We start from the raw sequence: 22,749 nt of genomic DNA on the forward strand, positions 1-22,749 counted from the left end.
GTGTTTGGAAGCACACAAATAATTTTTTTTTAAATACAAAATAAAATGAATTTTGAGATTCTGCAGATTAAAACCAAAACATGTTTGCTTTTTAGACCATTCTTTACTTAACTGTGGGCAGAAGTCCCAGGCTCTGCACACAGCTGGTCCTCACTGAGAAAATCACTGTACTGGCAACAGGAGACATTTTAAAAGCATGAAGTTGAGTGACATTTTTTGAGCAGGTTTGGTCAGCATGGCATGGACAAGACACAGGACAAGTGGCTAGGCTGTTTCTCCACAGAAGGATTTCCAACCTTGATTGTCTCACCTATGTTCCCTAAAGCAGCACTGGCTGAGGCTCCAGCCACACACAGGCAAAGGAGAAGGCATTCAGTTAACTGCACATATCCCTCTGCCACAGCACAGACACTGCTGCAAAACAGCCAGAAGCCATGAAAGACATTCTGCAAAGCTGAAATTCATGTATGCATTTACTTTAGATAAAAGTTATGCCTAAGTAAAAAAAATAAACCCAAAGGGTGTGTTTTAATTCTCTTTACAGAGAGGAATAGCCAAGAGGGCCACAACTCACACACCCCTGGAATGCACGGCAGCGGGTAAATTGTTTCTTAACAATGCACATGCACAAATCCCCCAGACTGGCACTTAACATCAGGGACACTGCTGAAATCCAAAATGCTCCTGTGGGTGGGGAAAACAGCAGTCAAGGGGTCTGTAATTCTTGCTGAATCTTGACACTGCTAACTTATATTTAAAGACAGATGCCACTTTTTCCTCATCATCAGTGCTAACTGATGAACTATTCTCCTTATAAATAGCACAGCAGGCCACAGACTAAGAGGATGCCTCTGAGTCAGAAATGATCCTCAGGTCATGTGTGTTACCTAGATGCTGACAACCTTGCCTGTGATTGATGTTATTTTCCTCTTTTGTATTTAAGAAAGTGAGGAAAGTCCTATTTTTAGTGAAATGAATACACAGACAGAAGTGTAAAAGTGAGCAAAGGAAAAATTACAGTAATGTGAAGAGCCTCACAGTTGACCTGAATGATCCTAACAGGTTTAGTACCAGAGCCACAGCTAATATTCAAACAAGTAATGAAATGTATTATCTTAAAAAACTCAACATTTTTCCAAAAGGTCAAGATCTATATATGCATACATATATATATATATATATATAAAAATATATATATCATACATATAAACCACTCTGTATACACAGAGAGAGAAAAATAAATGCACATGTATCAATAAAGAGTATCTTTTTAAAAGCCAAAACCACTGTTTGGGAAAGATATCTGGTGTGTCTTTTCATGAAGCTTCCACAACATCTGCTTCAGAGGAACAATTAAAAACTCTTCCTCAAAGCACATAATGACAGTTTTCCCCAGACTCGCACTGGTATTATCACTGTGCCACAATCCTCAGTTCCTTCAGCCTGGAAATAAGAAAGCTGGGAGCCCTTTTGAGTCCTGTTTCTAACCTCTCTCAACCCACAATGGCCTCTAGGAACACATTAAAAGAGAAACAGATTGCTCTGTCTATCCATTATGGGAAGTAAGCAAACATACTTTCGAGAATAAAACAGCACACAAACAACAAATCAGTATTGGAAAAATCAAAGAGCAGCCAAAGCAGATTCTCAGTTTAAGGAAGCTATGAAAGCTTTTTCTTAAGTTCTTGGTCTGTTAGATAGAAATAATTGAGCCCTCCTCCTTCAAACTGAAAAGCCTCATCATTCCACAAAAATTTTGAGACATCCACAGTCTCAAAACTCACATCCACAGAAAGCTATATTTTGACAGACATTGACGGTAGGAGCAAAGATGAAATGTTTTTCAAATGCAGACAAAAAAAAGATGTCTTTTTATTTTTAAGTTCACAATGTATTTATTTCTTCCCGCTGCCTTCTTAACTTCCTCCCACCAAGCTAAGTTGTGTCATCAGGCAAAAACAAAATATTCACACCAGTTAAGATTTTCAGTTGTGAAAAAATTCTGATACAGTGATAGTCCTTCTGATAAAAATAGAAAGCATGACACTTAAAAGTGAAATATCTATTGAGAAATACAGCTAAAAAATATTCTAAATGCTACAGACCCAAAACACCAGGCAACAAGTAGGGTAACTGGTACAAGTTTGATCCCCTGACAAGTATCTGAATTGCACAGCTAAGTTCTGAAAATCTTCTTTTCATACATACATATATATACATGCATATAGCTACTTACAAAGTGTCATTTTTATTTCTGTATCTATCTGTTAATCAAACAGAAGCAATGCAAGCCTTTTAAGCAGTTACTAAAATCATGCATTTCTAGGTTTAAACATACTTAAAACCTGTCATGTATGCACAGCTCTGTACTAAAAGGTCTTGTATTCCACAAAAAGAAGAATTAAATAAAAAGAATTTTAAAAAGGCTTCACATAGTAATATTAAATTAATACATGGTGCATATTCTGAACAAAATTACAATACAAACTAGATAGCTTAATTACCACCTCAAGTGATTACAGACATCCATGAGGGAAAGAGAAAATCCACAGAAGCTTTTTGATTCCCACCTACTGTCCACATTCCATTAGAACCGTTCTTAATATAAGCTCTCCTTCAAATATATATGTGTATCCCAAGGAGACTAGAAAGAGTGGACATCCTGTTATAAACTCCAACATGTCCTCACACATATCCCAAGTGGTAGACTCAGAGCCAGGAGCAGACAAAAAGCCTCCATCCTCATACCAGCCAATTCCCAAGCGTGTCTGTGCACTAACCCTCATGCCGCTGAGTAAACTGTGAATGTCTTAAAACCTTAAGGGGCTGGGGTAGGGTGGGAGAAAAATATTCCAGCAGAATTTTGTTCTAGCATCATCCTGACACAAGACAAAATTGCCATGCTGAGCTGAACTAACTGAAAACTTTTTTAAAATTACAAGCATAAATAGTGTAGCTGTCTTTTTGGTGAGTTCAATGGAATGCACACTGAGAATGTTTACTTGAGATTTGATACAATTACATTTGTGTACAGCTTTTACATCTGTTGCTAATGATATCAAATTATTGATTATTCACTTTCTTATATTTATTTAAACATTAACTATACACTCAGCAACTTGATGCTTTTCTTTTTTTTCTTTTTTTTTTCTTTTTTTCCAGAGAACTTTTTATTTTTGCCTGGCTTCGGTTGTAATTACTTTGATCTTCCAGAGAGTATAATTAATTTACTGTTTATTTATTTCTATGAGAAAGGAAAAAAGTTTGACCTAGGAGATCTATATGTGGCAATTTGTAACAGAATCACATAGCTTATGTTTAGGAAATCATGGTTTTGATTAAGAAGCAACCATTTAGTTCCCACTGTTTTATTAAAACAGACATTAGCAGATAATAGGAAACACATTTAACACTGTAGGCTGCATTTAGTTTGCAACGTCAATAATGTTATTTTGAAGCCCCTTCCTATTTTGTATTTACCACAGATCATGTGAATTGTTTTTTGTTTTTACTTTCTAATAACCAGCTCTAGAGTTACACAAGGATATAGGTGCTGGTTCCAAAGACACCAAATTATAGTTTTACCCAATCTATCCAGATACAACCCAAAAAACGGACTGTTGCATCATCCATTCACCTTCATGGAAGTCCTTTTTAAAAATTATTATTAAAGGAATATATGATGACTGAAGCATGTCAACTCAAGTCACTGATTTTGCACACTTCCTGAGCTGTCCTGCAGGAATATCTGGCTACAGAAAAGAAACAAAACATCATGAAAACAGAGATCATGAGGAATTGAAACCACCCGAAGAAGTGCAGAAGTCTTCCTGTTTGCAAGGTGTTTAGATTACTGCTCTGAAGTTGCATGACTGTTTATTCTCCATGCACCACTGTACCTGCCACAGACTCTTTGTTTTCTCTCCCACTCATATGGTTGATGAATCAACACTACTTGAACTGCTTTATAGCAGCTTGTGTTTACTTCACACATACCTTAACCTTCCTTTTTCTCCTCCTACTAACACACACATACACTTCCAAACAGCAACGCCTGGCTGTGTCTCTGAATAGCACAGATACAGAGTTATCTCGAAAACTCTTCAGGTTTGGATCCTTGACCTTTTGATTGAGGTTTCATTCTGCTTTTACTGCACTTAACAATTTAACTGTGCACTTACTAAGTAAAAAAAAAGTAAGAGCATAAAGAATTCAATGCTTTAAGAATGAAAGAAAGTGGAAGACAGCACTGTGCTAGAAACACTCAGAAGCTGTAGTAGCATCTCTGCAGTTAAGAACACTACAGTTAAGGGCTTCCAGTGCCTCTGCAACTGGTACCCTTGCCCAGTTTTGAAAAAAAAAAAAAAAAGAAAGAAAAAAAGGAAAGAAAAGCCCATTTCTGTTCTTCCAGCACAGCAAGTAAAAGTGAATGGTGATGACCTCGAAGTTGTTTGATTCCTTTGACTGTTTCCTAACCAAGAGGATATGTTAAAACACTTTGAATAAATTCTTTTATTAAGAGACACCATTTAGAGAACAGAAACACTTCTGAGTCACACAATGGCAAATTAGAGAGAAAAGAAACTATCCAGTTTATTTGGCATGAGGGTAACCACATACTGAAATATCCAATCAACATTTTTACTTCTAGTCTAAACCTTTTAGGAGGTGAAAAACAACATCTCCATTTCCTTGCCTGCATTGTTACTCCACTTCTGCCCGAACAAACTTCCTTCTAGACACAAATAATTTTTCCATAGAACATTCCTTTTTTTTTCCCCCCCTAGTGAAAATCTAATCACTGCACAGCCCAGGCATGAGCATCTTACAGGTATGCTCTGCACAAGCCAGATGTGCAGAGGAAAACCAGATGCCTCAGAACTTGTTCTGATGTTTTACGCAATTTTGTTTCATGTGTTCCTAACTCAAGCAGCAGACTCTTTATGGTATTATTATGCAGATTTCTAGTCTGTCCTAAGGAAACTAAACAAGTAACCGTTCATAGCTCATGTACGCCAGCCTTTTAAGAGAAAAGACAGCAGATTCTTTTTGAAAGATGCTAATCTTCACGCAACTAAAAATACAATGGTTTCTCAAGAAGGACATGACATTACCCCGTTTCTGCATAATGTTTGTGAATTCTGTTATGATTTTCCTGGCTACTGAAAGCATCACAGACAGAAACAACAATAGTAGTCTATGCCTTCTTTCGGACAATGAATCTTCCCTTCAGTGGTGTAACAGAGAGAAAAACTGTGAAAAAACCTATCACAAGATACAGCTAATTTCCAAGGCTGATGGACAGTTAGGGAGAGAGGAGCCAGTTGGAATTATGGAAAAGCTTCTGATTATCCTCAAACTCCTGCTCAAAGCACATGAGTGTTTAGAAAAAATCCTACTAAAATAAATGGTCCAGTGCACATCTAAGTCCCTTCCCAAAGGAAAGAAAGAATAAAGGAATGAACTACACATGACAGAAACCTGTCACATCATTTTGTACACTATTAGGAGGTGATCAGACAGTTCAGTGGTGAGAATGGGATGAACTTAGAATAATTTTGCTGCCCAGGCATTTTCTGCTAAACAACTAATACAATCTCACTGTAGAAAAAAACAAACAATGGGCTATTTTTATCTTAACTTCAGTGGGTGCAGCACCTTGTTATTTAGAGGTGTCTCCTAACAATCAGGTATTAAATCCTCCACTGGTAATCCAGATTCCACGTGATAAAACACAGCAGGAATACCAGTATACTTTGTGGTATTGAAAACAGAGAACAAGGGCACATGTACCTTAGAAAGTCAGTTTTTTAACTTTCAGGAATAACATGCAATTAAGGTAACTTACATCGCAATTTAACTTTTAAATCCTGAGATACTAGAACTTTTGTTTTTGCTAAAATGCTTTAGCTTAATTCAAAACACAGTTTGTCTTTCAGCACAACTAAATAGGATATTTTAAGCATGTTTTAAGTGGCCTGTGTTTTCATGCCAGGCTTGTTTGTAAACTATCAGATTTAATTTCAAATGTGCTGTGACTGTGCCCACTTTGTAGACAAATTCACTAATATTATTATAGCTTATTATCACTTTCACTTAAAGCACATAATCTCACACTGTCAGAAGAAGTTCAAGAACTTGGAAAGTATCAAAAAATTCAATTTACCTTTAATCTTCTTGTACTTTTTGTACCATCTTCCAAACTCCTGGCACTTGGTTGCTGACACATTGGCATAGTATGTACTATTTACAATGGATGAAATCATACTCTGGAAGTACAGAAAGAAAAACAAAAAGTGATTTAAAATATCTTCCACAATTAGAAATCTTTTCCAGGGAAAGTAAATGACATGAAAGTGCACAATGATCATCCATTTGTGACTTCAAAACCAAAATAACAGTTTGGTAAGTAAAAAAAAAATTGGTTTTATTCTCTATTCTACATTCCAAGCCATAAATAAAATTACAAAATCATAGTTATTATTTTGCATTATGTAAAAATTAGTACGGACCTAGACTGAGACCTGCAGCTCAAGCTGGGGAAGTTCTATTTTACTTTGTACTTGTGATATTAGAATATCTAAACTTTAGTTGCATAATAACAGGCAGTGCCATGCTGGGGAACACATGCTCACAGCACCCGGGTGAGAACAAGCGTGATTTAGGAACCAGATCCTAAAGGTAAGATTAGATGCTCCAGCATGCATAATCCAAATAATGCTTTTCAGATGTCTCTGTTCTGCTTCCAAATGCAGCAAGACCACATAGCCAAGAACTGGAGAACATCCGTGCTACTCGCTGCAGAACAACAGTTAGGCAAATAAGCTAAATTAATATAATTTATAGAAACGTGTGATTAGCCCTCATGTGAAAAATCACCCAGAAGAGAAATTAGCAGTGCCATTCAGAGTGAAGGGAACTACACATATTACAACATAGAGCAGTCAAAACCCACAAAAAAGTTCAACAAAATTTAAGTATCACTTGCCTAACCCGCACTCCTCCCTCCTCTGCAAATTCCCCCAAGCGACTCAGTACAAGCAACTGAAGCAGAGAGGTGCAGACTGGTTTTGCAGAAGCCAGTACCAATAAAAAGCATATTTTATATCTGGGATGCTTCTGCCCATCAGTGGCAAACAGCCTGATGACTAGTAATTCTTCCTTTCTCTTTTTTTCCTCCCTTCGTCCATGCTATAGAGGAGGCATCTTTTTGACAACATTTTGCTCTCCTTTTCCCCTCTCTGAACTCTTCCAGGGTTAAATCATTCCCAGAACAAGTATGCTGCCAGCAAGGAAATGCAATCTAACACCACTAACACATAGCAGCCAATGCACCTTCCCCAGAAAACACATTTTCCTTATGCCCTCCTTCCTCACTTACATCAAAGCTCAGAAAAAGCCCTGGCACATTGCATGACCTTTCTGCTTGGAGATGAAAGAGCAAGGATGATCTCACAGCTCCAACAAGCTATTTACCATAGGTTCAACCTCTGGCCCATGGGCTGCTGGAGGCTCCTGTGCAAAATGGGATCTTGGCCATCTCTGGAAAGCTACAAGGCTTACACATTGGCTCACTCAATTTTAACAATGCTCTAAAAGCAAAAACATCCCTGCCCTCTTCCAGATTTATCCAGCCTTCTGCCCAATTCACTGCAATATCACAGGACTCTGACTCTTCCTAACTCCTGAGTTTTAAGGACTTAAAAATGTAAACAAAATTAAGAGACTGTAGATAACTGGGTAATACAGATTACTTTCAGTCTTCAACAGGTAATTTCGCTTTCAGTAAAGAGGCTCTTTCGGTTTTTCACTTTTAACTTTTCCACTCAAAGAGTGCTATGGTGCACTGCAGTAAAGTCTGAAGGCTATGAAGTAAGAGCCTTGTTAAGTAGCAGCTTCAATTTCTAAAACTGAGGCTCAATTTTCTAATTAAAATCAATATTTTGAGACATAAACCTAGCATTGTGGCAGTCAGCAGCAATTCCATGCCCATAAATCCTCCCTTGCTCTACAGCATTTTAACAAGCAGTAGAATTCTGAAAGCCTGACATGGTGATAGCCTCTGCTGAGGAAGTATTTTGAACAAAGTCGAGCTTGAGATAATGTGGGTTTTTTTAACAACACTTTAGTTAAATTTCCAGTCACTAAGGAAGGGTGAGGAAATTGTTTAACTCTGTCTACATATCAGTTTGGAGTTTCCTGGGTTTTTTTCTCTCCCTCAAATCCTCTGGTTCTATAAGAAATCAACATTCCTGACATAGTGGGCCTATTAAATATCACAGATTATATTAACCCATTAACCTTTATTTGAGAAAGCAAATCTTAAACTAAATAGTAAAATCAAACAGTAAATCAACCATTGGTGAAAAATCTCAGAACAGATTCTCTTCAACTACTTGAAAGTAGAGCAGGCAAAAGAACCATAACAACTTTCAAACCACATATCCCCACTATTAAATGCAAAGCAACTCCAGGGGTATTTCTGCTAGGAATCTTGATAAGTCTGCATAAAGGAAATATCCATTTAGAAGAGAATGGCAAAAACCACCACTGACTAATTGCAAATTTCTAAATAATGCACATTATACCTGGGAAAATCCTTAAGGAAGAAACCGATTCTATTAAACAGCAGATACACTAGGTATGTGTGTGGCCATGACAGCCATGTGGAATGAAAACTGCTTAGACCAGGAGCTAAGAAATATCCACACAAAGAAAATCCAGCGCAGTAAGTTCAAGGAGAAAAATATGGGATGTGCTCACATCCCAAGAAAGCTCGCTCCAGCAGAGACAAAATGCATGGTCAGTGCTGAAATGAGTTATATGATACACAGGAAAGACAGAAATCTCTATGAAAAGATGGAAATGCTGAAATAATTGGATTTCTTTCTGCCACACGCACTCCCCCCACCAAACCCTCCTTTCCCCCCAGCTTGGTTAACTGGGATTTATTTGTTTGAACAGGAGTTGTATGCTATGGGTAGCTAAACTGCAGACATGTAATATACCTATCAGAAAAAACCAGAACAATTTTAAATCAAAGTGAATGATTACATTTCCCATTAGCAGCAATCAGAATCCCCATCTGGGCTTCATGGAGAGCTTGGGCACCGAGAACCAGAGACGGAGCACCATCGCTGGTGGGAGTGGGGGCTCCCTGTGCTGCCCCTCTCCACTTCTGTACCTGAGACACTGCGAACACATTAATAAACAGCAGCATTTACTCTGCAGTTTGACTCCTAAGAGACCACTCTGCAATTTGCTGCTGTCAATAATATATTAACCACAAGGGGGTTGTAATGACATTTCACATTTGGCACGATATTTTTTTAAAACTGATTTGGGAGAAGTAATTGTATTAGAGGCATATTCAGATGATGGTAATAGACAGATCCTATACAACCTTCCATTGTATATTCCGCATTTTGTGAGCCAAACCAAAAGAGACTGAAACTTCTTATGGCAATAATAATAATAATAATAATAATAATAATAGTAATAATATTAGCTGCATTCTGCAGTCTCAGTTCAAGGGTTAGTCACTACCCAAGGTCACTTAGATCTGTGCTTAAAAGAAAGCAAGTTCAATTTTCTACAGAAGGATCTCCTTTTAGTTTTGTTGGCTAAATAAATAATTGGGCAAGGATTTTTGTTGCTACAGTTCTGCCATCAGTAATTTTGTAAATACCTTTCAGATTGAGGCTATAGAAGGAGTAAACCAACTGCAGCATTTCCACCTGGTAGGTTTTGAAACTGAAGTGGGAGGAAAAGGACCCAGACAACAAATAAATTCTGCATATGAAATGATGCATAGTTTAGTTATATGGGATACTCAGGAAGACTGGGCAGAGACAACCATATGCTGCAATCATCATTAGCTCACCAGATTCCACAGATAATTCTATTTCAAGAAATTAAACTTAAACTATGTGAAAAAAAAAACCCTTTCATATTCAATGAGTATTCAATGGTCTGTGCATATCTGGAGTCAGTTACTCCTTCGGTAAATAAGGCAAGTTACATGGCTTTTCCTTATACAGCCTTTCCATCCCTGTCAGTTCTGCAGATCCCACATGGCTAAGGAAGATGAGGAACATAATTCCTGTCAATTGCAGAGATCTAAATTCTGCTCTGTATCTCACCTCTACACTTTCCCTGGAGTTGTAACCATAACACAGCAAGGCAAATTTGTGGTGAATAAAAGGAATTCTCTTAGTTCATGCAGACTTTGAATCATGAATCACAGGATGAACACAGAGTGCAATGAAAGACAGGCAACCACGGGAGAAAAAATGTTGGATGCAGTTTAGCAAAGCAACGGATCTTTAGCAAGCAGGGATTACTGATGTTTTGACTTTTGAAAGATACAATCAACAGATTAACCTACGATTCTAATACCAGTTTTAGAAGGCAATGTATTTTTCACGCCTAGCAAAGTTACCTGGTCTGGGTGCTGAAGTGTTATTCTGTTTTTTCTGAGAGGCAAGGAGGACTCGGTCATGAAAATTTTATGAATCTCTCATTATGACAATCTGAAGTACAAATAGAGCTCACAACATCTGTAAGAACCTGTGTCTTAGTGTCTTAGACATGACATCACTGCCGATTATAAAGCAGTCATGGAGAATGAAACTGAGTTTTTGTTCTTTTTTTAACATAATTACATATACATTTTTTTGTTGCTGTTTCCTAGAAATTGGGGCACAACTGTTAAAACTGCATACTTTTTGTTGTGGTTGGAGGCTGATGAGAGCTACCTATGGGTTAGTGGGGAAGGCAAGCCTGTGCTAGTGGGAAGAAGCCACTCAAATCTTGCACTTGAGGATCATTAGCCCTATTACAAAAGGTTCAGATAAAAATCTAAATAAAGAATTTACATCGCTCTGAAAACCAACCAATTCATTCACAATTTTCACCTGGCAACCCACTGAGAAAACATGGTATAAAGATACTCTTTATCATATTAATTAGAATTTCTCCTTTCTAAAAAACACAAGGAATTTATTTGGTATTTATGAAACTGCTTAGTCTAGGCTCTTTACTGAACAAATATGAGCTTCAGTTCTTGCAAATCTTTCTTTTCCTAAGCCTGTTAAAAGCACTGACCTGTGAGAGAGGGCATTCTTTGGCTAATGTGCTCTGATTCATCTCTTTGAGCAGTTCCTTTAAGGCATTGCGAACTGTGGCATGGTTCCACTGCTCTGCTGGCAAGTCTTCCAACTTTGAACAACTGTTAAAACAGAAAGCAAAAGCAGATAGAGACATCACCTTCACAGACGCTTACTTTTTGCATACAAGTGCTATAGAACTTTAAGCAACAAACACAACCTTGGAATTTCCTGCTTGGCCAGCCCATCAAGGTGTTTCTCCCCTCTATCACCTTCCCATCAAGCATGGCTACCAGAAGATGTGCAGTTCAACATATAGCAGCTAATCCTCCTACGGTATTATATGTGTGTATAAGCATTCCCTCTGGGGCCTGACAGAGAGCAAAGCAAGCCCCAGAAATGGCTGGATAAGGCCATACTGTCCACACAGAGGTACTCCTGCTGGGATAGAAAAATAAACATATACGCTGCGCTGCCACTAACAAAATCCCTAAACAGTAAGGGCCCTCATTGTATGGAAGCAAGACTTCGAAAAATTAGTTTAATTTCATACAGGTTCTTATGCTGCCCTTATCACTGAAGTATCCAAGAGCCTTTCAGAAACACATAAACCATATGTCCAACATCTGTCACGTGTAGTTGATTCTCACTTTCATTCTACAAGAACTGCATATGTAGTGAAGCTTTTGTCTTCGTGCGACTTGTGCCTCCTTTAATTTAACAAGCTTATGGTTTGTGTCTACATGCAGAGGGACAGACTCGAGAAGCACATCAAAAAGCTGGAAGAAGGTTGTCACTGCCATTTCTACCAAAAAGAATTAATGGATGTTCTCCAATCAACCTCTGAGGGGGTTCTGCCTTCTGCCCTTACAGCCTGGTTTGTCCCTCAGAGCTGGATGTTCAGTTGTACTTGAGGAGTTCAAGTAGTCAGTGATCATCTTTATCTCAAAGTCATGGGCTATCTTTTACTTACATTGCATCCAGGCATTCAGGCATTTTGAAGAAAAAGAATGAGACCCTAATCTTGGATTGATACCCTTTGCTAATACAGATGTGACTATAGGCTAGATGGACTCCTGGTAGCTCACACTTCTGATGAAATGCGTTACTGCACTCCAGTTTCATAGCAGCTATAGAGTCTAGATGCTCTTTTACAACTATGTAGCAGAGATGCAGTCTAACTGAAAAATGACAACAGTATACAAAACTGAGGAAAGACCTGTTCATGGGAATTGGAAACCTCAAGCACCATCAGAGATATAACAGGAAAGAAATGTTCTTGTCTGGAAGTTTAATGTCAGTGAGGCACCAACTGTTTGCAAATTCTAAATTGAATTGAACAGTTGGAGGGTATGTACCTGCCACCAAAAGGACACACACATGTCCCTGTGGACCCCTCTTCTGTTCAAGCCAGACCTTCAAAGAATTGTTGGCAATTTATTCCAGACTTATTTTTTACTCTTTCCTCTGGTATGTCCTGGCCATACAGCTACAGCAGGCTATACAACGTAGGCTTACCAGCATGACCAGAGTACACCATGCACTGCAAGGGACCTGTCACACCTCCTTACATCAGTAACTATTTGAGAACTCTTCTGAAGGCCAACAGAAAGAAAGGGGAAGAAGAAAGGCGGAGGGGGGGGGGGGAGGGGAGGAAAGCAGGAGGAAGGGAGGGTAAATAAGTGTAAAAGTGGAGTGAGCTTTTGCTTTGCTAATCAGCACTAGTATTCAGGGAAGGAAAATGTTTGCCAAATGCCAAATGCAGCTGCAGTGACATTTTCCTTCCTTGTCTTCTTTTTGCTGGGAAGACCACTGGAGAAAAAAAAGAAAAGTCAAAAAAGCTCCCTCCTCCCCATCTCAGCAAGTGGCAGTAGGAGACTTGGATTCTCACAATGTAGCCCCTAGAAAAAGGCAAGGAGTTTATTATTTGATACAATTAGACCTTAAGAATCCATTAAATTAGGGACTGTCGAAAGGTCTGCCTTTAAAAGCCCCATAAACTTGATTGAGTTTCTGCCCTTCCCCTCTCTGCTACCGTATTGCTACTTCAGAAAACATAAAATATCAGTTGGAACATGCACCAAAAAGCTGCCAGGTAACCCACCCTTCTCTTCATTTTCTTTTCATTTCATCAAAAGACCCGAAATTAATGAAGACAGGATGTGCTAATCTCTGTAGTAATGCTGTAACCGACAGAGCAGCTCAGAGAATAGAGAAGGACAGATGTTCAGAAACACCCACCTTTGTAATTGGATTTTCAATGTCACAACATGATAGACATCTTGTAGCATGTCGGCTACTGTCGCATCTGGTGCATCAGTCACATAACTGAGAGGCAGGGGATTCCACCTACCAAGCTTGATTATTCCTGAAAAGAAAACAAAAAATTCATACTTTAAATTTTACCAGCCACTTACTAAACCCTTTGATAACATTGCTTGTTCCCAAGATTCAAGATCTGCCTTGAGGTTTATTGCACTCTTGCCCAGAAAGATGTGTTCTGCTGAATCCTGAAACAAACAATGGAGAAGAGCAGGAATAGATTTTAAATTCTTAACAGACAGTGGCTAACATGGTCCTGGCTCTTAAATTACTTCAAAGAAGCACACGAGACTTCCTCCCTTCACATATTCCATCATCCCACTAGAGCCTAGTTCTCTAATTTAGAATAAGCTTTAAATACTCTCTAGCCCTGATTTTTCAGTCTACAAAAACCTTTCAGTAAATAAATGCATTACTTTTGACTTGGACAGGAAAATTCCTATGTGTGGGCTTTCAGCACACAGTTACAATCTAAGCAAGGTACAATTCCCAGTGGATGGATGCCACTGCAAACCCACCAAGTAGGAAGAGTTCACTCACAGATACAAGTTGCGCTATGCAGACAGTTGCTTTTCTTTGTGAAAAAAAACCCACCCAAACCCAAATGACTGCGAGCTGCTGACCGCAGATCCAAAATAGAATTTTGGGGGCGAGGGAGAATGTTGTAAGTTCTATTTCTACTTCTGCTCATTCTTTAATAGGGATCATCACCTCTTTTGGATGAGCTTGTCACAAAGACTGTAAACTTGGATGGTAAACCATTTGGTGCAGAGGTATTATTTCTGTTTAGACAATTGCAGAGGGCCCACCCACACCAAAAACAATGACTAACACCCAGGAATTACTTCCAGGAAGACACCAAATAAAGAAAGCCACAGTGCCATTTTACATGACAGCAAAGCAGTTCAACCTTGTTCTGCACTATTGCCACTACTGTTTTTATTCCCTCCTTCATCGTGTTCCCATTGCCCTGCCGTTCTGCTCACTTAATTTTCCTCAGCTCAGCCCTACAAGACACCATTCTTCCACTTAGACTGATGCCTTTTGAGGTTTCCTTATATACTGTTGGATCTTGGAAAAGACATCCATAAACTCAACTGCCAGAAAGACACTAATACAGGAGAAAACTATTTCTTCTGCAATAACAGGTGCACCAAGAGCTCTTCTTGAGTATCTGGAAGGATGCTGTGATGCTAAGAAACTTCAGCTTTGATCTCTGGAACTATCAAACCGAAATAAATGACAACAGTTTTTTATCCTGATCTCCCAAACATGATCATAAAATAAATACCACATTGAAACAATGAAACAAAGCTTCTTGCACAGAGACAATAACAGAACAAAACGAGCCCGTGAAGTACCTGCAGTGGAATATTTTTCCCCCATTCCTACGCAGATCGAAGAGGGAATAATTTTAGTACAACTCCTTTTCCATAGCACTTAAATCTTTGCATTTACCACTGATGTACTGCTTTGCAAGGCATTCTGTCAGCACATACTGAAAGAAGCTGGAAGTGACCTAGTTCATCCTCAGTGGTACAAAGTTTCACTGTAACATATTGGTACAGACAGGCTAATATTTTGAGAGCAGATTAGAAAGCTTTTGTCAAGGAGAGATATTGTCCAAATGAAACAAAAAGTTACTAAATGTTGCTTGATATCCAATGCTTGAAAATGGGACATAAACAGAACAAAAACATTTAAATGATGCACTGTTTCAGTATTAAGATTTAACAATCTGGTGCTGAATATGCTGCAGTATAAATAGTGCCTGGACTCAGATCCAGTAGAGTAACACACAGCACTCATTCACAGCACCGTATGTCTCCAGTGCTGGTTCCTTGAGTCATATTCCACTTGCCAAGAAAAGCTGTTTTTCTTAAGGGGATAGTTTACTTAATGTTATCTCTGGTGACAACAAGAAATGCATATAGTACAGCATATATTAGTCATGAAATGAGCATCAAGGGTCCACTGAGTGAAATACATGCTGGGAAAACACAGTTTAGCTGCTGACTTCCTTCACCCCCTTCTGCTATATAATAATTTAAAGCAAAATCACCTAAAAATCCAGAAATCTATACTGGCTTCACAGAACACTTGGCTTCCTATGTTTAACCACGCCAAGTTTTCATGTAATTGAAAAAATAAGCATCATATGTGCCCCATAAGTCACATCTAAATTGTTAATATTTTACAAGAGGCTTTATTTTTCATTCAATTAAGGAAAGCACTCAGAGAGCACACCATCTGCAACTGCTCAGGCCTGGCAACGCTGGCAAGGGACAAAGAGATGGCTGGGGGGGGCACTGAAGCAACTAAAGGTGTCCCCAGACTAGAAAAGTTTAAAGAGAAAAACCCCAGCACATCCAGAGCGCACCACGGGAAATACTATGCAAATTGCTTTACAGGAATGTCTGCTACTACTGGAAGGTAGGTAGTTTTTGGTTTTTTTTTTCTTAATCCTCCTCTACAACTGGAGAGGAAATTGTTTTGGCTGGATTTAAACAAACACAGGTGTTACCATAATGCTCAGTGCCTCTGCACGTTAACACCTGCTGCGAGTCCTTTACTCTGTGTTACAGCACTGCTGATGTCCGCTGTTTTTTCAGCCGGTGTGATGTGACGTGTGAAATATTTTTTCCAGAGCACATTAAGCTGGTCCAAACCATAGCCAGAAGCCATGGTTTCCATTCAGCTCCTCAGCAGACTTCACAGGTGCATATTTCATGGCACCAACACTGTATTTAAGGAAACTCTTGGGCTGTGATTGGGAAGATGATGCCAGCTTGTTGAGTAAATGTCTTCTCTGCATGCTAGAACACATCTCTGAATGACTCCTCAGCAAAAACTGAGTGGACCAAAATTTGCTCCCTAAAAAGGTCCCTTTTCATCCAGGACTGAGTGTTTTCAGTATAACAGCAACTCCAGAATGAAAACAGCCTGGTAGCAAGAGGTTACTTTGACATACACATTTTTTATTGTTCCTCGCATTGACTCCAAACGGTACAGCTCAGGACTTTAAAGAAACCACATTAACTGGTTGAGCTTTTGTCCTACCACAACTGAGACTTGGGAGTGGGGACAGGAATGAGCAAAGGTCACTGTGTTATTAATGAATATACTACTGCTCTGGGAGTATCACTCTTCTGTCAGCTCCAGACCTTCTCAAAATTATGTGTGGATAACGCAGAGCAGATCAGACTGCTCAGGAAATCCAAAAACACATCTTCCTCGAGTTTCCAAAACTTGTCTGTTAATGAATTTCATTCTCTTTCCTGTATCAGTAGGGACTTTTTCCTGTGAGAGTTTTTTGAAGGGAAAGTTCAACAGATTTCAATGCTTGCACACACTCAAAAAATGGCCATACACTAGAACAGCTCCCAAGAACTCATCTAGAAGTGGCTCAATGCAGCCCAGGCCAGTTAGGCAATTAGAGACAATAAAGAGACCAGTTTTTTCAATAGATTTTTTTTCAAAACTATTTTAGAAGAAATTTTGTATTGACACTGGCTGTTGGTTCTTGAACAGCATGTACTTCTGTAGTTAGGTCTTTTATTAAGTTTAAGCCTCAGTTTCATTAAAATGGAGACAGGGAAAAAGGGCAGAGTAACTTAGTTTGAAATTTGCATAACTCCCTTTACCTGCAAGAAGAGCAGTGGGCAAGCTTCTACAAGTTCGAGTTTGCATGTAACAACCACTGCAATTCACTGCTGTCATTCCACTTAGGCCAGTGATGTGGCACCCTGACAGGGTGCTTCTAATTTAGTTTCATTTAAAATGCAGCTCCTTTGGAGAAGAAAGTGATAACTATGCAAGTGAAAGCAGAACAACACATTGAACAGAAGCCTTGACCTGCTACATCATGGCTGATCTCTCTACTGAGCAGCACTCAGAGCTTTTTTACAGTATCACCTGAAAGAGTGATGCATCTAAAGCACTGGGATTATTCCTGAAACTTCATCCTAGTGAGATGGGAACTGAATAGATGCAAGGCTGAGGCTAAAGAAGACTTCCAGAATAACTACTTTCATCAGGAGCATAAACATCAAAAGACAAAAAGCTGCTTTCTAGAAAAATACAGCTAAGCTGGCAATCCCTTTTCATTATTATGTAGCTTATACTGTCCCACAAAAATTATTTATCTATCTGGGCTAGAAGCCTCATTTGTCTTTGCAAACAGAAAGATAGCCACACAGTACACTCATTCTAAGAATGCCACATTTGGAGTTTAGAACATATCGTAGTCTAGCTATGACACTTGGTCATAAACACAATGAGGCCCAGGTCCTGCATCTCCCAGTCACCTGCACAGGTAATTTTTAATCTGATAGCCCCATAGTAATTACTGAGGCACCTCAGGTATCCTTCAGTACATCACTGCTGTAAAATCAAACTGTTAAAATGGGGCATTTTCCAAATTCCTTTTTGTGGCTACACAGAGCAAACAGGACGAGAACGTGCCTCATCCTGTCACTGGCTCCCTTCAAACTATTCCCTGCTCCCACCATGATTATACTCCTGATTTCACCTTTCACAAGTTATGAGCCTACCTGAGTTACATCTTAAATGGATACTTGTAGTATTAATGCAAATGCATACACAGGATAAATGCAATTTATTTAAAATGCTAATCTGCCAGGGTTAAAATTAAGTCATGGGATCAAATGAAGGACATTTTGGAAGTTCCTATTACCATCACCACGCCCTCCTCAACATTTTTTCTGGAGACAGAAAATGAATCATGAGTAATACATGCTCAAATACATAGAGAGAGAGAAAGAGAAGGAATTTTGTGTTCTTTGGCAAAAGGGGAAAAAAGAAGGATAGCAGAGAATACTGATTCCTTACCAAATATTGTTAAGAAAAACACTTATTAACACTAAACAGACAGACTATTTGAATCCCTGATGCACCACACCAAAAACTCCCATTTTCTACAGCCTGAGCGAATATAACCTGCTGAGACTCATATAGGGTGAGGTGTTCAAGCAGGTGATTGCTCTCCTTGTGGACTGACGGACACGGTCAGGCTGGAAACTGGGGAAGTGCGGAACCTGGTTCTTACATTACAGCTGCACGTTCACTAACGTTGCAGGCTGTAACAGAACTGCTACATCCAGCTCAGACAAGAACATGTGCCTGTACAGCCAGACTCGGCACAGCACGGCATCTGTGTGATCTTCGGAAAGGCAGAGGGAGTAGGCAGTGCCCAACCCGGCATGAGATCTCCTGGGCTATATTTACTACTCCAAAATATACTGAGCAAGTTTGAATCTCAAGTGTTATACCAGACCACAGCCATGGCTCACGTTGCTGTGGCGTTCCAGAGCTGTACTAGATATCCTAGAATTCGCTTCCTTGCATTTCAGGGACTCCAGGATCACAGCCCAAGAGTGCTGGACTGCAAACACAGGGCTGGATGAAGAACACAACCAACATTTGCTGCTGCCTTGTGAATTCAGTCAAGTAGTTTTGATCACATCTTACTTTTTAACAGCTCTTATCAAATCAACACAAGAGACATTCAAAGGAAACTGCAGATTAACATTAGCACCCAAATACTTTTGATTCCTTTTACAACTCCAAATGAAAGACCTCAATGAGACACGCAATAAAAGCTCCACTTCTGGGACCATCAAGCCATTTCTCTATCAGCCACTACCGCAGGGCTTCCTACAAGATGGGAAGGCTCTTGTGACATTGATTGCATCTGGTTATCCTCTTCAGAGGCATCTTGTCCCTATGCTTTAGCATGTAATTTTCCTTTGTTCAGCTGTGCTTTGTTACAGAAATTAAAAACTGGCTGTCCCATGTAACAAGTACATAGAATTATTTACCCATAAATCAGTTTGCAGGAAATCACTACCCTGCAGTACATAATAACTCAGCCTGTGTTTCTAACCTCTACCCTGGCTGTAGTATATCATCAAACTGTAACAACATAAAGCCATAATTTGTAGTTATTACTGTTAATCCAGCAAAGGGAATGACTTTTCAAGCAGAAAGGATAAAAAAGCAACAGGAAAAATGGGAAAAAAAACCCTGACCATATTAATTTTTGTATTATATTATTGAGCTGTCTTTTCCATCTCTTTGGGAAATTTTAAAAAATATTATGCTGCCTTTGCCCATCATTATAAGGGTGCCCATATTATCGTACTGAATTTCAGTCACTGATATATGGGGGCAATAGATGGGAAAAATAATCAGCATAACCCTCCCCTGTACTTCTAAAGCGCCTCACATCAAAGGGTCCCAACACACTTTAAAAACATTAATTAATTGAACTTTGCACATCCCTGTGAGGTAGACTGTATTATGTCAATTGACATATTGGTGATTTAGTGATTGAAAGCACACAATGCACATAATCCTATGTTTACATCAATACAAAAGAATCCCCCTCCTTCCTCGTTTCAGTCCATAATAAATAATTCAGTGAGAGAACAGGAATAAAGTATGTGATTACACTGTGATGTACACATCCACAAATCAACAGGAACACCCACACTCCTTGAATGACGAACACTCCACCCCAGCTCATGAGGCTTGTGCAACTTCAGGGTTCTGCACAAAAGGGTGACTTTCACCCAAGGGGAAAGCAGAGCCGAGCTACTCGAAGCTCTGGTAGCACAAAGCCCCTTGTACTGTTGTTGCTAGAAGTCTTCACTTCTGCTGTTTTAAAATGCTGTCACAAACCCTGTGTACCATATTCTACAGAACGAAATTTTGTGCTGCAACAACATATCCAAGAGCTGGGCAATTTAAACACTCATATCTAGCCTTTTTGGCTCGCACAGCTGTATCAATACACGGACTTGAACACAGACATTTTCATTATTATGTATGATATTTGAATGATTATATATCAAAATGTTTATAGAAACATGGGTGTGACTATCAAGAGAAAGACTGTTAGTGTTACAAGGTTTATGTACTTCAGAGTACATTCACAGATGAAAATCTCTTTGATACATGAAGCTTGGTTTGAGTTTTCAATTTTTTGAATGCTGGTATTGCCCATTCCTTTCCTTCAGCATGACTGTACTCAAGTATTTGACTTAAATAACATACACTAAACAGTTTGATGCCTTGTAATTCTACATATCAAGTTTACATTTTACAGTGAAAAGATTGTGCCTCATGTAATAGATGCTGCTTCACATTTGGGAAATGTTATGTGAGGACCCTGACTTTTATTAGATTAATTTAATATAAGCACTAAGTTACTAGACTAAATTAATAAAGATCTTCTTAAAAAAAAAAAAAGAAGAGGGGGAGAGAGCAAGAGCGAACAGAATGAACCCACAAATTAAATAAAATTTTCTGGAGCTTGTTATTTTGGAAGTCTTTATTTAATTTTCCAACCCCCTATTCTGTTTGAAAAAAAAGTAAATAATTAGTAAGGAAACAGGAAAAAAAAGGTTGATGTTATTTACTTCAGGGGATTATTTTTAAAATATGATAGAACAGGAATACCACAAATAAATAGAAGGGTGAGGAAGCAAAGGAAGTACTAACTATTAAAAAAAACAAAACAACAGGCCATTCATTTCAGGGTTGGACTCGATGATCCTTGTGAGTCCCTTCCAAATAAGAAAATATCCTGTGATTCTGAAGGTTTTTTTACATTTTCTATGTTACTTTTAAAACTATCGCCTCCATTGAAGAAAACCACATTTAGTCCGGAATAACGTCTCTCTTTTGTCATTTTTGGGATAAGTCTGCACTTACCTTGGACAGTAAGAATATGAATAAAGAGAGAAAAGTCCTCTTGTTCTTTCTTTTGTCTGAGAAAGAGAACCACTCCCCTGAACATCACTTCCACTGCACGGCACGAATACAAAGTCTTTTCAGTCATGACAACTCATGACAGGAAGGCTACTGGATCCAGGATATTAAGCAGTTCTTAGGAGGTGTCTTTCATAACTCTGTAAGCTTGGACCTCAGCCTCACCCTCCACCAGGCTGCCCTCTCCTGAGAGGCACTGTCACAATGGGGCTACTTTTCTCAGCAGTATTATTCAGTAGCCCCAGTGCCCGTAGGATTGCAGCACCCGCTCCATCACTAACATCAGCCCCACAAAACACCCAAAGCGTGGCACTCTCTCAGTTTTGCATGAAATTACTGTCTTTTGGGCAACCTGTACTCTTACATTAAGATCATTCCCAGCTCAGTCCTGGGGCACCTGAGCTTGCTCAGCTGCACAGGAGCACAGGCTGTGTCTTCTCCCAGGGAGCAGTAGCTGCTGAATGCCTTTGAAAGCCAGACCAGGAGTGTCACAAGTCAGCTTATTCCCTGATCAAAGAGTTTCCTTAGCTGCTACCATGCCTGGAGGTTTGCTTTGTTATCTTAAAACCATGAATGTTCCTTTTCCTTTGGACAACAGCTGTCTCTCCTCCAGTCTCAGGCTCCCTGTCAAAACATGCAGCTTCTCTGCCACCGCAGCCTGGCACCAGGACCTGTCTATAATTTAGAGCCTCCCAGAGGGCCAACATAGGCAGATACTCCTAGTGGAGACCTGTAACGTGCTTCCACCTCAGCCTTACAGACTGAGAATTGGGGCTTCAGTGTATTTGCCTCAGTTGCTAAGGAACATGAATGCAAGTGTACTCAACAGGTGGTGCTTTTCTCCACTGCACGTGCTCTTCAACAGCCACAAACAATGCCCGAATCAGCTTGTCCCAAATTTTGGACCCAGTGACCATATTGCCACCTCACTACTTACAAGGGGCTGCACAGGAGTAAAAGGACCAGAACTTTACACCAACATTTGCTGTCCAACCTTTTTTGTCAGCTTTCTGCCAGCCCAATGTCACCAACACAACCTGCTCCACAACACCTCCAGGAGGAAAAGGGCATTTGGGCAGACAGCCTTTGGTCCCCACCCTCCAGAAGCCTTTATCAGATTTTATAAGATGTTTTTGAATGGATAAGAGGAGAGGTAGAAGATGTTTTCCTTCTTTGGGGAAAAACCCGCATCTGTTTTTACAAAGATGCCAGTGCCCCAAACTCCTTCAAATCACTCAGCTTCAGTGCTTGCCTATAAGCTTCACATAGAAAGACAGTCCACTGAGCAGGAAAAACAGCACAATAACATGGAATTGCAGATGAATACATAAAACACATTTTAAAGGTTATAAAAGAGCACTGCTAACAGGACATTGTGGAGGATAATAGGCTTAGAATCAAATCTACAGACATTGTTTGGCCTTGTATGAATCTGAATATCCTGCCTACTCACAGCAACAGTTACAGAGAGCACAGAAAGTCTGGCTCAGACTGCAGACATACAGTAGCCAACTATCTTTGTGTT

At 39.4% G+C, this 22,749-nt stretch overlaps 1 protein-coding gene across 5 annotated transcripts in view; it reads right to left on the minus strand.

Annotated features, from left to right (window-relative positions):
• SATB2 (SATB homeobox 2) overlaps nt 1-22,749 on the minus strand; it is a 213,565-nt gene that overhangs the window by 59,989 nt on the left and 130,827 nt on the right. For 4 of the 5 annotated variants that reach the window (XM_027637229.1, XM_027637228.1, XM_027637231.1 and 1 more), the window contains 3 exons: nt 13,350-13,476; nt 11,107-11,230; nt 6,167-6,269 (listed from right to left, as the gene is read on the minus strand). In XM_027637229.1, coding sequence (XP_027493030.1) covers nt 6,167-6,269; nt 11,107-11,230; nt 13,350-13,476 — 354 coding nt within the window. Of the gene's footprint in view, nt 1-6,166; nt 6,270-11,106; nt 11,231-13,349; nt 13,480-22,749 lie in introns of all 5 variants that reach the window. The other variant, XM_027637232.1, reaches the window with a different exon arrangement.

This window comes from Corapipo altera, unplaced genomic scaffold (genome assembly GCF_003945725.1).
Source record: "Corapipo altera isolate COAL_440 unplaced genomic scaffold, ASM394572v1 45, whole genome shotgun sequence".
Classification (NCBI taxonomy): Eukaryota; Metazoa; Chordata; class Aves; order Passeriformes; family Pipridae; genus Corapipo; species Corapipo altera.